This window comes from Crinia signifera, chromosome 4, assembly GCF_055691185.1.
Source record: "Crinia signifera chromosome 4, ASM5569118v1, whole genome shotgun sequence".
Lineage (NCBI taxonomy): Eukaryota > Metazoa > Chordata > Amphibia > Anura > Myobatrachidae > Crinia > Crinia signifera.
The window spans coordinates 235,289,087-235,305,109 of NC_139220.1; the positions used below are offsets into that span (position 1 = coordinate 235,289,087).

General features: G+C 45.4%; 1 protein-coding gene across 2 annotated transcripts in view; it reads right to left on the minus strand.

The window, feature by feature from the left end:
* Positions 1 to 666: 666 nt before the first annotated feature.
* The window catches only part of SAXO2 (stabilizer of axonemal microtubules 2), a 29,217-nt gene continuing 13,860 nt past the window's right edge, over positions 667 to 16,023 (minus strand). Inside the window, exons 2-5 of one of the 2 annotated variants that reach the window (XM_083184023.1) lie at positions 9,379 to 9,558; positions 3,706 to 3,908; positions 1,086 to 2,093; positions 667 to 787 (exon numbers count right to left, since the gene is read on the minus strand). In XM_083184023.1, the coding sequence (XP_083040149.1) occupies positions 1,099 to 2,093; positions 3,706 to 3,908; positions 9,379 to 9,558 (1,378 nt within the window). In that variant the 3' untranslated portion in view covers positions 667 to 787; positions 1,086 to 1,098. Of the gene's footprint in view, positions 2,094 to 3,705; positions 3,909 to 9,378; positions 9,559 to 16,023 lie in introns of both variants that reach the window. The other variant, XM_083184022.1, reaches the window with a different exon arrangement.

Below are 16,023 nucleotides of genomic sequence, written 5' to 3' on the forward strand. Positions count from 1 at the left end.
AGCCCTAGGCAGCTGCCTAATGGTAGAGCCGGCAATGGGTAGAATGTGGAAGTAAGTACATTTGTTTGTTAGTATGTGTTTCAATAATGATAGTATCAGCTCATGTGTAATTGGTTTTCTACTTGCTGCTTATTTTATGTCTATAAAGCGACTCTGAGCCTTGCTGGAGAAGAGCACTATATACCTAAAATCATTACATTATTATTTATCTGTAACACTCACACCCTTAACATAAGGTGGTATCCAATTACATACACTCATTTTTTAGCTGATTTTTGACCAATGGTAAAATGAGCTGTAATTGGATAGCCTGTTTTATCACCCGAAAAATGTCCTGCTTTCGGGAAACCGAGAAAAATATCTGCACCCATGAGTTATCATGGAAAAATAGGGTGGATTATGCTTTGTGTACCTCACCATAACCCCCATAAGTGCCGGCATCCGGGGCTAATCCTATAGCCCACAACAAATCCATTATCTGCTGTAAATGACTGCAGCTAATTGGGTGATCTTAGTATATTTTATTGTACTATTATAACTAATTGCCCAGGAGGCTGAATTGTAACCAATAATTACAATATATGTGGCTTCAGTCTTATATATATGGAATTTAAAAACTACTTGTAAAGATACCAGCAGAATATAATAAGGAATCAATACAAGAAACTGGGTACACACAATGTAGTGTCATTTTATTTTCAGTTTTACAATTTCTTCTAGTGATTTTGTTTTAACAATTGCCACAGGAATTACCCAAGCTGATGCCTTTATCTCTGTTCTCTGTGACCTGTACATTAAGACAGTGTTAGAACCTCCTCCTTGATTACAAATAAGAAGTTTACTTTATTTCTTCACACGTAGCATTATTACAACTTGGAGTGTTTTTTCCCCTCTAAATGTCTTTAACATATATTTGTACAGTTAGATTCTACAGTTAGATGTTATAGGTTAAGAAAATATAATCATTTTAATAATATAAGCTATATCATTATAAAGTGTGTGATTTTGAAGTGATTATAAGAATAGTATTTTTCAAAAAGAGGAAAGAAATACGAGAACAACATAATATGTTGAAGCATTCTTACATTTTAACGTGAATTATGATATCACAGCAATAGCCTTCGCCAGGTTGTTTTCATTTGTGTTGGAAAACAAATTCATTTCCGGAGTAGGAATTTTCTGAAATATTTTGTGGCCTCGGCTATCGATACTCTCAAAGACATAGCCAGGAGGTAATGCATAATTTGCGGGACAGATTTCATTCTTCTTGGGTGTAAAATCTGAGCGGTAGAGCGTGCCGCTTTCAAACGGGACAGAATTGCGTGGTGCTATGTTTGAGGGCTTATAGCTCTGAGTTGGATTTAACTCATAAGGAAGATAGTGGGATTTGAATGTAGTTAATCCATCAAATTTTCCAGCAGGCTTTGGAATCTGGTGATCCTTCTTAATCATTTCTTGGCGCTTAGCTTCCCAGGCTCGAAAATCTTCTTTCATTGTAGAATTTCCTTTGAAGGGTACATTGCTTCTTCTCCCATGGGACACGGGACGAATTGGGGCAACATAATTCAGCTGGTGTGGTACATAATCTAAATGAGTTGTGGTGTCTACCTCCATGTGAGTAGTAGGTGGATTATACTCTTGGGATTTCTGAACATGATGTGGAGAAACTTCCCATGGCTGAAAGCTATCATGGAATTCAGTGTTGCCTTCGAAACGAGCATCGCTTCCAACTTTACCATGTTCAGGTTTGAAGCTTTTTGGTTTTTCGCCGAGTGCACCTTTAAAATTGAGATGGTGGGTGGTGATACCGTCAAATGGTTGGCTGCTGGGCTTGTATTCTTGTTTCTGTCTTGCAAACCTAGGTTCTAATTCATACGGAACATAGGAAACACGGTGGCTTGTTGTGCCGTCAAAAGGGACACCAGTGCGTTTTGCTATACCAGGGGGTTTATAACTCTCTCTTGGCATTATTTCTTTTGGAAAAAAATCATCCTGGAATGTAGTCGCGTTTCCAAATTTCACCGTTGGAGGTTGGTAATTATGCTCCTGTTTAGCGAGTTCCCTTTTATGGATGTCCCATGCTCTATAGTCATCTTAAAAAATAAAATAAAAGATCAAACATAAAACACTTATACTGTAAGTTCTGGAAATAAAATAAATAACTAGAGTGTTTATACTTAACTAATAATGCCCACCATTGTCCTCTTTACAGCATGCTGCCAGAGGAGACTTTCTAAGGAAACAGGACTACGGAATGCCAGGTTTTCATTTTAGCCGTCCAGTGGAATCCACCACTAGCAAGAACTGCCTGGCAGCAGCAGTGAATTTTATTGGTAGCACTACCTGCTAATCATAGCCGGACAGACAGACAAAGGCAGGAAGATGTTTTCTCTCCATGGGATTGCCTGTCTAGTCTGCATTTAGCAATGGGAAGACACTACCCTGCTGTAACAATGGCTCTATCTGGCTCCTAGTGGCTTCCTTAGAAGCCTTGCCTGCTTGTCAATTTGTGTGCCCTTGCAGGATCACGATCCACAGGATGCACACACATCAGATGAGTATTGCAGACCTGCTGAGAGCAAAGCAGCAGATCCCCTGGGATTTATAGGTAGGAGCAACTGCTGGTGATTGGGTGGATTCATAGACAAGGGCAGGAACAGTAATGTTGCAGCAACTAAAATTGCTGTAGGCAGTCAGCTTTTTGATCTGAACATATCTCATTACAATTGTGCCACAGATGTGGAGATGGCGATGACAATGCATCTTAGTCTATGTCCAGCATATTCTGTCTGAGATAGAACTAAAGGTGCCCATACACTGAGCTGATTTGGGATGATTTTGGCCGATTCTGGTGAATTGGGCCGGGAGATTGGCCAAAATAAGCTCAGCTCTATGTCCCCTCAGGTCCGATGCGTGTTCCTGTGCACATCAGACCTGAGTTAGTGGTCAGACCTGCTGGCCATCTGACCACCCATCCAGGGACCTCCCTCCCGATGGTGGGGTGGGTGGGGAACAGGGACGCATGGAATCCATCACAACAAATGACATCACAGCAGTTGTTGACATCACAACCTTTTGTTGCATCTATCTCTCTCTGTGAAATTTGACATTGCAGGGTGGGGCGTTGCGCGGGGCGATTGTGCATAACCGCTCTTACTTGAGGCAATGCAATGGGTATTTCGGACAGATTTCTTGTACTTAGCATGGGGCTGGGCTAGTGCCAATACCAATAATGGTGTTTGCAGCTGCTGGTGTGTAATAAATGGGCAGAAGAGGTTCTCACATGCTGGCTTGCAGACACCCAGCATAAACTGAGTGGAGTCTCACATTAGCATCAGTAAATCTAACTGCCGCAGATGCCCACATATACTGCCACATTGTATGTGATTGTGGGGTAGATGTATGAAGCAGTAATAAGGGAGGACAAGTGATAAAGTACGTGTTCGTTATCACTGGCCAATCAGCTCCTTACTGTTAAGTTATAGGCTGGGTTTAAAAAGGGACAGTTAGGAGCTGAATGGCCAGTGATAAAGTACCAGGCACTTTATCACCCCTCAGTATCAGACCCATTTAGTTCAATGAGGCTTCAATGCACCCACTCACATAGCTGAAACAACACACTGGAATACAGCTATAGAAGGTTGGATAATCACTGACACTGCATCCGGCCTGGCATTTCATAGTGCTCCTGGATTGTTGATTTACCTTTATATGTAGGATTTGTGTCAAACTTTCCCACATTCATCTGTCTGTTCTCCGCTGGCCGTGCTGGTGCCACAAGTTCTATTTTATAAGGGTTAAAATCCTGATTATAGGTTGTTCCAAGGTCAATCTGACCGGGTTTAGGCTGATACTCTTGGTGGGGACGCACAGGGACATTTGTTACCTCATACGGGACATAATCTGACCTGAAACATGGAAAAAATAGACACACAAAACCAGATTAGGCGGGGAGGAACACAATGAATAATTATCACACATTGCACCCCCCCTCCCCCCCCCATTATTTTAGATTTTGGATCAGTTCATATTTTGGATAAGCGAAACTGGGGGAAATTCAATTGTTATATAGCACCCGATCGCAGTGGTGATATTCAATTGATTTTTTTTTATTGCACTGAACACACTAATTAGTGTTGGGTTTAGCTGCTAAATCCGACAAAACTAACCTTCACAGTGTAAAATGTCCTGTTTGAGCACTCAAACCGGTAACTTCTCGCACTTCAGTTCACAAACCCAGTCCCCCCTCACTTTGGGCATGCAGGAGATTTAGCTACCGGCACTACAATTGAATTAATCCCATTCAATGGACATAAATTTGAGTGTGCATCATTTGTTCTCTCTATGGAGGTTATTCTGGTTGACCTGCAATTTTGCAGCCTTGCGAGCCCACCAGATGCCACCTGTTCCTCGCATAGCCGCCTCCCCTCCTCGCATGCCGCAATCCCCCCGCAGGCATGCAAATGGATGTTTTGCTTAAACATCCATTTGCAGCCTTGCGTGCGGGGACAAAATAATTTGACGGTTGGCGACCATCGAATGATTTTGCAAGAGCTCGCAGATCTGGGACACCTCTGTGGTGTCTCAGATCTGCGGGAGCCCTGTGCGGGAAGTGGGCACGCAGATGACATCTGCTGATGTTAGCTGCCTGATCCCCACCCCCACACACACACACACGTCATCAGGAAATTATCATGAGAACGCCCAGCATTTTCATGGGAACACACCACCCACACTGTTGTGTGCGAGCACCTTGTGAATAATCTATTCGCCGTTGCTGCTCGCACACAGGAGCTGCACAGGGGAGCGTATAAACTAGAATAGGCTCCTATATATATGTATATTGAGGTGACATTTAATAAAATGCGATTTTTTCACACTTTCAAATTCGCCCATTTTATCACACTTTTTAAAAACGCAATTTTTGCAGTGAATTCACATATTTAATGAAGGTGCATATTCTGGGAAAAAAGGTGCGATTAAGTGCGATAATGTGTGAATTTTAGTCATGAAAAATGTGCGATTTTGAGGTAATGTGAGAATTTGTGTTTATAAAAAAAAACAAAAAAAAACGTGTGAGGTCCCCCCCTCCTGAGCATAACCAGCCCCGGGCTCATTGAGCCGGACCTGGTTCCAAAAATACGGGGGACAAAAAATCTGGGGTCCCCCGGATTTTGAAACCAGCACCGAGCTCCAACAGCCCGCGGTGTCATGCCACAGCCGGGGGACACTTTTTATATAAGGTCCCCCGGCCGAAACATGAGCACCGTGGCTAGTCAGCCTTGGACGGGGTACCTGGAGGAGTGGGGACCCCCCCAATAAAGGGGTCCCCCCCCTCCAGGCTTCACCCGTCCAGGGCTGAAGCCTGGGGCTGTCATCGGCGTCCGTGGCCAGTGGACGCCGGCCTGATAGGGTTAAATCTCACATACCTAACATTGCTTTATGCAGGAGAACTACAAGTGCCAGCAGACGTCCCCCGCATGCTGGGACTAGGAGAACCACAAGTCCCAGCATGTGGGGCATTAATGGGCCCGCTGGGACTTGTAGTCCACCTGTAAAAAGAATGTTAAAATAAAACGCACACACACAACTCACGTTTACACCACTTTTACACCAATATACTTACCAATCTGTGTCCTGCATATAGCCAGCTCATCCCTCACTGACAGCGGGGTGAGCCGGCTTTCTCCTGCACAGCTAACACCTTCTGTAGCACTGTCCCAGCGCTAAAGAGCGTGATAGTGTCTTGGGCTTCTGCGTCTCCATGGAGACGCATAGCTCAGCCAATCAGGGCTGAGCTATGCGTCTCCATGGAGATGCATGGGCCAATCACGCTATCAGCCTCTGTAGCGCTAGGACAGCGCTATAGAAGGTGTTACAGTAGCTGCGCAGGAGAAAGCCGGCTCACCCCGCTGTCAGTGCGGGGTGAGCTGGCTATGCAGGAGACAGATTGGTAAGTATATTGGTGTAAAAGTGAGGTGTGTGTTTGTGAGTGAAATAAAGTTATACTTTTCTGTGTGTGCGTTTTATAATAACATTCTTTTTACAGGTGGACTACAAGTCCCAGCGGTCCATTAATGCTCACATGTTGGGAATTGTGGTTCTCCAAGTTCCAGCATGCGGGGGAGGTCTGCTGGCACTTGTAGTTCACCTGCATAAAGCAATGTTAGGTATGTGAGATTTAACCCTATCAGGCCAGCATCCACTGGCCACGGACGCTGGTGACAGCGGTGCTCAACGGTGTTCATGTTTTGTCTGGGGGACCTTATATAAAACGTGTCCCCCGCTGTGGCATGACACCGCGGGCTGTTGGAGCCCGGTGCTGGTTTCAGGGGACCCCAAGATTTTTTGTATCCCGTATTTTTGGAACCAGTTCCGGCTCAATGAGCCCGGGGCTGGTTATGCTCAGGAGGGGGAACCCCACGTCATTTAACAAATAACAAAAAACGCTAACACATTTTTTTACACAGGACCATGCACGGATCTCAATGATCTGTGCAGGGTTCTGGCCAATTCGCATATATGAACCTGGTCTACATGCTTGGTGATTTTTAGACACATTTTCCTGATTTTGCATCTCATTAAATATTCGAATTGTATACTTTTCAATGGGAAAACATCTGGATGCGAGTTTCGGCGTGACTATAAATCTCACTTTCAGAATGTGCTATTTCGCAGCAAAATCCACAGTTTTTGACATTTTTCGCATCCCTCACCACATGTAATCTCAGTGCTCTGGACTACACTATCCCTATTCTCACTTGATACTCTCCTTTCTCCTCTATCCACCATGGCCTGCCCCAACCATGCAGCCTCCTTTTATAACTCGACCCTCACCTCAGCAGTTGATTCCGTTGCTCCCATCTCCTCTATCCACCTCCATCGTTGTAAACCCCAACCCTCCAAACTGACCCAGTTTCCGCAAAAATGCCCATGCACCGCTAAGTGACTGGAGAAAAAAAAATTCTTACATTTCAAGTTTATTTTCTCTTCCTATGGCTTTGCCCTCTCCCTTGCCAACCAATCTTTTTTCCAATAACTTATCTCTTCTCAGTCTTCCACTCTCCACCACCTCTTTAATACTATTAACAATCTCTTTCTCCCATCCTTTTCCCATCCCATCCTCCCTTACTGCCACTGAATTTTGCCTCCTTCTCTTCCAAAAGTGAGACCATCCACCATGAAATCTTTTCCTTCCACCTTCCCTCAGCAACTCTGCTGCCTCCACAATCCTCTCCCTCCAGCCTTCCCACCTTGTGCTTCTTCCCCCTCACCACAGACAAGGAAGTCCTTTTTCTTCCACCTGCCCCCTCGACGTCTTCCCCTCTTGTCCTCTTCACTCCCACTCTCCCACTGCATGCTCTCACTTTGCTCACTTCTTCCACCTATCACTCTCTACTGGCATATCTCTCTCACCAATCAAACTCTCATCTATTCTTAAAAAAACAACCTTGACCCTTCCTTACTCTTTAGCTACCGTTTAACCTCTCTTCTCCCGTTTGGCTCCAAACTACTTAAGCAGTTTATATACAGCCGTCTCACTAGCTACCTTTCTGACAATTCCATCCTATTTAGTCTGGCTTTTGCCCACTCCACTCCACTGAAACTGCCCCAGTCAAAGTCACCAATGATCTTCTCTCCACCAAGTCCAGGGGTCATTTATCACTATTTATTCTACTGGCCTCTCTAGCACTGTTTTGGCCTTGTTCACCTCTTACCTCAATAACCACTCCTTCTCAGTGTCTGCCTCTGGTTCCACCTCATCCTCTTCCATCCTCCCCATTGGGGCCCCAAAGGGTCCTGTCCTAGGCCCCCTTCTCTTCCCCCTGTACACCTCTTCCCTTGGTGCACTTATATGCTAATTTGGCCTTCAGTACCACATCTATGCCAATGACATGCAACTAACTCCTCTCCTGACCTCTCCCCATCTGTTCTCTCATGGGTATCCAGCTGCCTCTCTGCTATATCCTCCTGGATGTCTGTGCACTCTCTGAAGCTTAACATGGACAAAACTGAACTCATTATCTTTCCTCCATCCACAGTCCCCACCCCCAAATCCCCATCGCTGTGGACAACACCATTATCTCTTCCATTTTACCAACTTCACTGCCTGGGTGTCACTCTTGACTCCGACATGTCCTTTGCCGCAGCGTCCAACCTCTGGCTCAATCATTTCGGTTCCAGCTACACAACATTACTTGCATCAGGTAATTTCTCTCCCAGAGTTTGACTAAACTTATTAGTAACTCACTGGCCATCTCATACTGCAACAGTTTCCTCCCTGGCCTCCGAAGCTACCAGCTCGATCCCCTCCAGTCTGTCTTCAACTCTGCAGCTAGACTTTTCTACCTCTACCCCCGCTTCACTTCTGCAAACCCCACCAAGAAAATCTACAATGGCTCCCATTCCTCCACAGAATCCACTTCCAACTCCTCAAAATTTCGAACTCCCTACATCTCCAACCTCATTTGCCTACACACTCCCTCCCGCTCTCTGGTCAGCCAATGGACGTTGCCTCTCCTCTGGCCTGGTCACAAGATTTTGCCTACACTGCCCCTTTTCACTGGAATAAGCTCCCTCACTTTATTAGACTCTCCCCAACCTTGCAAAGCTTCCAACATTCACTGAAAACTCACCTGTTCATCAAAGCGTACCATCCAGCATAGCCTAGTACGAAGGTCGCTCTCCTTACCTGCCGCTTCATGTCTTGACCATCCCAGCCAATCTCACTTCTTTCCATCAGGCCTTCTTGCCTGCACCTTGTGTCGCCTGACTGTCTCTCTCCCTCCCTCTAGACTGTAAGCTCCTTGGAGCAGGGCCCTCTTCCCTCCTGCCATCGTCTTGCATTTCAATTACAGCTCTCTTATTTACAACTATTCTCACTTGTGTTCATTCACCTCTACCAATGACAGTGTGCTCCTAGTATGCAGAATGCTCCTCTGCTTCCCTACATCTCAGCTGTATGAATTGTGCTGCTAATTGTATGTTGTGCTCTTTCTTAGTTCTTCAGTTACTGTTATGTTTAGTTATGGGCTTCTCCTGGAAAAGGGACCATAAATGTAAGCACGTATGAGTTTGGGTAATTATAAGGACATTTGAGAGCTACCATAGGGTATGAGACTACAGTACCAGGTTTATTATCCATTAGCTACACATTGTACAGTAGCATAAACCCCTGATTTATTTATTTTACAGTACCCAGACCCATTTTTTGCTGGACTTTACCTGGCAGCTCCAAGTCAGACTTCGGGTATTCATGCACGGGGCAATTTCGCAGATAGGATTGCTCTGGTGCGGCAACTAGCAGCAGCTACTTGAATACACCTGTTCGTGTTATACAGTATGTTTCAAATACTGTGTATATTGAAGCACGCTTACCTAAATGTTGTTACTCCTTCCATCTTTCCACGGTTCCCCTGGTACTCATGCTTTGGTTTCATGCTTTGTGGAGGTTGTATATTATCATACTGAGGGTACTTCTCCACATATTCAGTCAGAGCGCAGGGTTTCCAAGACTTCTCAAAAATTTTGGTGGGCATATGTGGGCAACGGTGGCGCCTGGAAAACAAACAAACAGCAACAAATAAAGCTTCACTAACAAATGTACTCTGCATATAATTTGATTATTTCAGTAGATGCACAAATCTATTCAAATCTCTTTTAATACACCCACATAAGAAATGCAAACAAGAAGTTGAATGGAAAAATACTACAAAATCTAATTAGAGCAAATAAGGGGACAGCTAATGGCCAGAAACTAAGCATTTCATAACACTCAATACAGGTTGGGGCTCCCTTATACAAGTATTCCAAAAACCGAAATATTCCGAAAACCGCGTTTTTTCTGAATATTTTGTTTCTTGGGGTGTCCCCCCCCTGCCCCCTGTACATAATTACCTCATCCCCCAAAATGCAAAGCGGCCTTCAGGATTCTCTTCAGCTGCATCTCCAATCCCAGGGGTGCATTGCGCGAGAGCGCGGACATGCCGGCACTTGTGCAATGCACCCCTGGGACCGGCGATGCCGCTGAAGAGGATCCTGAAGGCCGCCGGGGCACCACCAAGATATGTTTCCTTACAGCCATACACTTCACATACTGTTGTAGTATAGCACTGACATGTAAGTGTTTTTTTACCTTCAATAATTTTCTTAAAATCTAAGAAAAACAAAAGGGTGGGGTATACAGAAGTGAAAAAAGGGATGCGACTATCCGGACATAAAACAGACATACTGTATAACACACAAACATTTACCATACAAAATTCTAAAGTGAAAATGCAGGAGTGGAGACAGGGAAAAGTAAATAAAACTTGTGGGTCCAAATGAGGTGTCTTGCTGGGTAAACACTGGTGAACATGGGGTGGAGGCATCAGGTGTGCTGAAACACTTAAAAATGGTAATGCCATCTCTGGTTTTATGATATAGCAACATTAACAATAAGGCTATCTTTAACTATTGATTCAATCAGTGGTTCTCAACTCCAGAAATACGGTACCACCAACAGGTAATTTTTTAAAGCATGCACAAGTAAGAAAACCTAATTTGCTAATTATCCTGCCTGCTCCCACATACAGAAATCTTAAAAACATGACCTGTTGGAGTTAATTGAGAATTTGAGTTGACTAGCACACGTTTAAATAAGGCGCTCATCAGTGGATGCTATTTATCGCTCTGATTTCACTCATTAGGATCAGTTTAGCCCCATAAAGCAGCTAAACCCAAGTAAAATAATGAGTACAATGCAAAAAGACCCATTTTAGCGATCAAATGCCAGCACTGAAGCTGATCACAACTAAAGGAGCAACAATTGAATAGCTACATTAGGCGCCATATGCTGACTGCTGCACTTTAACAATTGAATAACACCCATACTGGCTGCTTTATTTTTACACTGCAATTTAGATTTCAGTTCGAACACGCCTCACACAAATCTAAAGGCCTGTACACACACATCGATTTGCTTTTGATTCGATGTTAGATTTGATTTTCTGCTAGATCTGGCATTAGATCTTCCCATTCAATTTGGCATTAGATCTGTACTTTTGCATTAGATATCGAATTCGATATACATTCATGCTACATTGTACTCATTTGATTTACTAGATAAAATTTGATATTTCCTTGGCTGCACAGTAGATTTTTCTGTTAGATTTTGTGAAAACGGGAGCGTGCATCGAATCGAATGCAGATCGAAAGTGACACAGAAACCATTCGATTTAGTTTAGGATTCTATTTGATTTTGCTTCTATAAGCAAAATCGAATGGAAAATCGGGGAAAAAAATTGATGCATGTGTACAGGGCTTAACTCTCTCTGCACGTTACATTTGCCCCACTTGTAGTGCACATGGTTTTAACCATTTGAGAAAGATTTGGCTTTTGTGTTCAGCTCTGAATCAGGCCTCACAAGCATTAATTTGTTCAATTTCTATCTGGTTGGATTTTAACTATTTAAACATTATTATTATTATTATTATTATTATTATTATTATTATTATTACTATCATAATCCTCATCATTGTTGAAATAATCAAAACCAATGATCTTTTTCACACACTGAATAGCAATTTGTTCTGTTATGTTATACACAACCCGGATTGGCTGGAAAAATCTCTAAGTTGATGGCCAGCTTTATATTTTAACAATGACTGTTACTAAAATGTATTAACCTATGATTTGTTTGTGCTTCTCTTTAGGTGAGCTGTATTGTGCATGGCCATGAATAGGTTGTTAATTTCCGCGTCTCAGTTTCATAAACTGGGAAACTAGTTAAATATATTTAAATCACTTCTCCAACCCTCCTCACCAAAGCCACCAGCCACTATTGGTGCACAAGATCTTCCTTCCTACTTCAAGGACAAGATTGATAAGATGCAAGCTGTTGTTGCATCTAAATGTTTTCACTTCCTCTCACTCTATACCAGGGGTGGCCAACCGGTCAGAGGTAAAGAGCCGAAAATATCGGTAGTCAAGCTAAAGAGCCGACATCATGCGTGCGCCGAAGGCGCATGCGCCAAAAAAGGGGCGTAGCCTATTTTGACCCCTTGGGTGGGTGTGATACAAATATACCTCCAATAGTGCAGTGCCATATATACATATGCCACCAATAGTGCCAGATACACATATGCCCCCCACGGTGCCAGGTATGCACCACACGGTGCCGGGTATGCCCCGACAGTGCCAAAAATCTGGTATGCCCCCACAGTGCCACAAACTGCTATGCCCCCAGTGCCACAAACGGCTATGCCCCCACAGTGCCACAAACTGCTATGCCCCCACAGTGCCACAAACTGCTATGCCCCCACAGTGCCACAAACTGCTATGCCCCCACAGTGCAAATTTCCCAGTAGCAGCACTCACTGTTGTTGCTGCTGCTGCCAGGCGGGGAGAGGACAGTATGGTGTCCCCCTGCAGTCCTCCTGTCATGTCACCGATGGGAGGAGAGCACAGCACACCACGCGTCTCCTTCCCCCTCACTTCCCTGTGACTGGGCCGCTCCCAAAAATCAAAGCTCACTGGCCGGCTCCTGATTGGCTGCTGGCCCACAAGCTCTAAATTGGCGGACGGCCCAGTCACAAGGATGCACAGTAAGGGGTAGGAGAGATGCGCGATGCGCGCTCTCCTCCCCTCAGAAGAAGAAGGGATTCAGGGAACCGGCAGCAGGGGGGACTGGGACAGACGGTGGGCGGCAGCAGCAGTGGGAGCAGGAGCCGCACTTTACAAGGGGAAGAGCCGCATGAGGCTCAAGAGCCACAGGTTGGCCACCACTGCTCTATACTAATATCTTTCCTTAATTGTTCAAATATGCAGTTAGTACTCCAATTCTGAAAAATGGGATGTCATCTCGCCACCTCAAACTGAATATTTGGTACTTGTTTCCTAGCATGGCGCCCAAGATTTCAATTGTATGCCATCGGGTCTGAAAAATCGGTCGTATTTATCGCATGCGATGCGACGCAACCGACCCGATTTTTACATTGTACCCAATGTTAAATGGTCCCTGAGACCCGATTTTACATTGGGCCCAATGTTAAATGCCCCCCAGACCCCAATTTTCATTGTATACCCACCCTGATCGGTCAAATGCCCCCCATTGTTAACGCCACCCCACGATCAACGCTAACCCGAAGCGTGGCGAGCGGCGGTGGTACGCGTCCTCCGACCCTTTCATACCCCCACTATCCACGTCGGCTTGGAGTTGATTTTATATAGTGTGGCGAGCGCAGTGAGCCACCAAGCCCAAAGCGTGGCGAGTGGACGCGCATTACTTCACACGTATTATGCGTCCCCACGCTTCGGGCTCGGTGGCTCGCTGCGCTCGCCACACTATATAGAATCAACTTCACGCCGACGTGGATAGAGGGGGTATGAAAAGGTCGGAGGACGCGTACTGCTGCCCTTCGTGGGCTCGCTGCGCTTGCCACGCTTCGGGTTGGCGTTGATCGTGGGGTGGCGTTAACAATGGAGGCATTTGACCTCATAATTAACCATCAGGGTGGGTATAAAATATTTTTTTTTAAATGGATTCAATGTAAAATCGGGTCTCAGGTACAATTTAACATTGGGTCCAATGGCAAAATCGGGTTGGTCACGTCGCATCGCATGCCATTATAATGGCATGCGATGCAACCGATTTTTTAATTGTACGGGAAACGTCTTTGAAGGGCTAAAATCGAGTCGGTCAGGTCTGATCGGGTCCCATCACATACCTTAAGTTATGGTATGCGATGGGACCCGACGGGCACTGTGCTAGGAAACAAGTATTGAATATTGAATATTTATTTTTCTACCAACCAATACAGATGTGGCGGGATTCATCTTTGCAGGGGATGGCGATGGCATCGCCATCGCCATCCCCTGCCCCGCCGCCATCTGTATGCCGGAAGGGGACGCGCGCGCACGAGGTGCGCGCGCGTCCCCTTCCGAAGGTGCGCGCGCGTCCCCTTCCGAAGGTGCTGCCCTCGGTCGCCCGGTGCCCACACCGGGCGACCGCACCCCCCCGCAGCCTCCTCGGGTCCCCCCCTGCCCCCTTGAGCGGGAGGCGGACAGTAATGCGTCCGCCTCGCCGCCCCGTCGCCCGGATACTGTGACGCGCGTGCGTGGGGGACGCACGCGCGTCTCAGTCCGATAGCAGCGCCGTGTTGCTGGTGATCCGCCAGCAGCATGCTGCTGGCGGATCGCCAGCAAGGATAAGGCCTGCTACATCTGTAGTAGTTACCAACCTGATATCGCTATCACTGTTGAGAACATGACAATCGTTCTTACCGCACAAGCTCGCTGCCTACCGGTCATCCTTGACTCTGAACTTTACTTTGTTCCCCACATTCAATCTGTCTCAAAATCATGCTACATGCATCTAAAAAACATATTCAAAATGCTCTCATCATCTCCCAGGTTGATTATTGCAATAGTCTCCGTACTGGTCTTCCCTAATGCAGACTCTCACCACTACAATCCATCATGAATGCAGCTACAAGACTAATCTTACTCATCAGATGTTCTCCTTCTGCAAAGCTACTCTGTCAGTCCATTCATTGGTTACCTGTTTTCTACTTTATTCAAAATAAAATACTTTTACTTACATACAAGGCCATAAACCAAACTACACCAATATACAGTACATCTATTTTCTTATCTCAAAATATCTACCAACTCAACCTCTTCGCTCCTCACAAGATCTTAATTTCTCATCCAAACACATAATTTGCTCCCATTTACGATCGCAGGACTTCTTCGGGCTGCACCCACTCTGTGGAATGCCCTCCCACGCACAATAAGACTCTCCTCCAGTCTACAGTACTTCAAGCATTCCCTGAAATCTTACCTCTTCAGGCAAGCTTATACAATTCCAGAACCAGCCATATAACCTTTAAAAACATTTCCTATCCAATTACATCCCCACTGTACAGTCCACACATTTCCTCTCTTACTTTTACTTTCACATTTTCATTCTCCTTTCTCCTGGCCAAAATTGCTGGGTCACCGTATCATACAGCCCACCAAGAACCTTTGCAATCTGGTAGACTTTATGCAATAGATAACACCTATAACTGTGTATCAATGCCTATATCCTTATAGTTTGTAAGCTTGCGAGCAGGGCCCTCCTACCTTTGCAACTGTCTGTAAATACCCAGTTTATTGTATCACTGTGTCACGCTTTCCCGGACCGCGGGGGTCTCTTACCGGGTCCGGGGTCCAGCGTGGTGTAGCGGGCGAGTCCGGGGTCCTGGGCGGCAGTGTCTGAGCGGTGCTCGGAAGCCCAGGGGACAGCCGCTCCGTGTATGACCATAGCTTGCCTCTTCGACCATTCTCTCAGTCTCATCCCAGTGTCCCACGAAACGTGCCTCCTGTGTATGACCCGGCCTGTCCTCGGATTCTCTCTTGCCTTCCCCCTTGGGTACCTCCTGACCGTACTGAAATCGACCCGGCTTGACGACCACGCTTCCATATTCCCATAACCACCCACAACTCACACAGGAAACCTGACCAGGGGGCCGCGACCGACGTGTCGGGCGCCGCTTAAGCCCAAATCCCGCTTTGAGGGGTCACTGGCAGAAAACCCCCGGCATGGTTAGACTCCGCGCCCCTGTGTCAGGTCGAGCCAATTCCCGAGTTGGTGGGAAACGTATTACAGTTGTGACACACTGTTTCAGACTGTAAAGCGCAACATCATTTTCTGCACTGTATAAGAAACTGTTATTAATAATAATAATAATAATACATTAATAGAGTAGATGTTTTCCCCAACACTGCCTTGGTTTCCTTTACTGTCTCTTTCTTACCTCCTGTCTATATTTTTACAGCACCCTCTTATTCATTATATTTCTTCTTCATCATCTATTTCTATTATCAGCAACTATTTTTTTATTATATAGATTATGCTTAACATTACCTTTTGTTATTTTCATCTTACCTATTGTATGTTTTCAAGATGTCCTCACCTTTTTATTTTTACCTTCTGTAAGAGGCTATGTGCCTCCTTCCTTTCTTCTATACTTTTATACATTGGTGGTGGTGGTGAATAT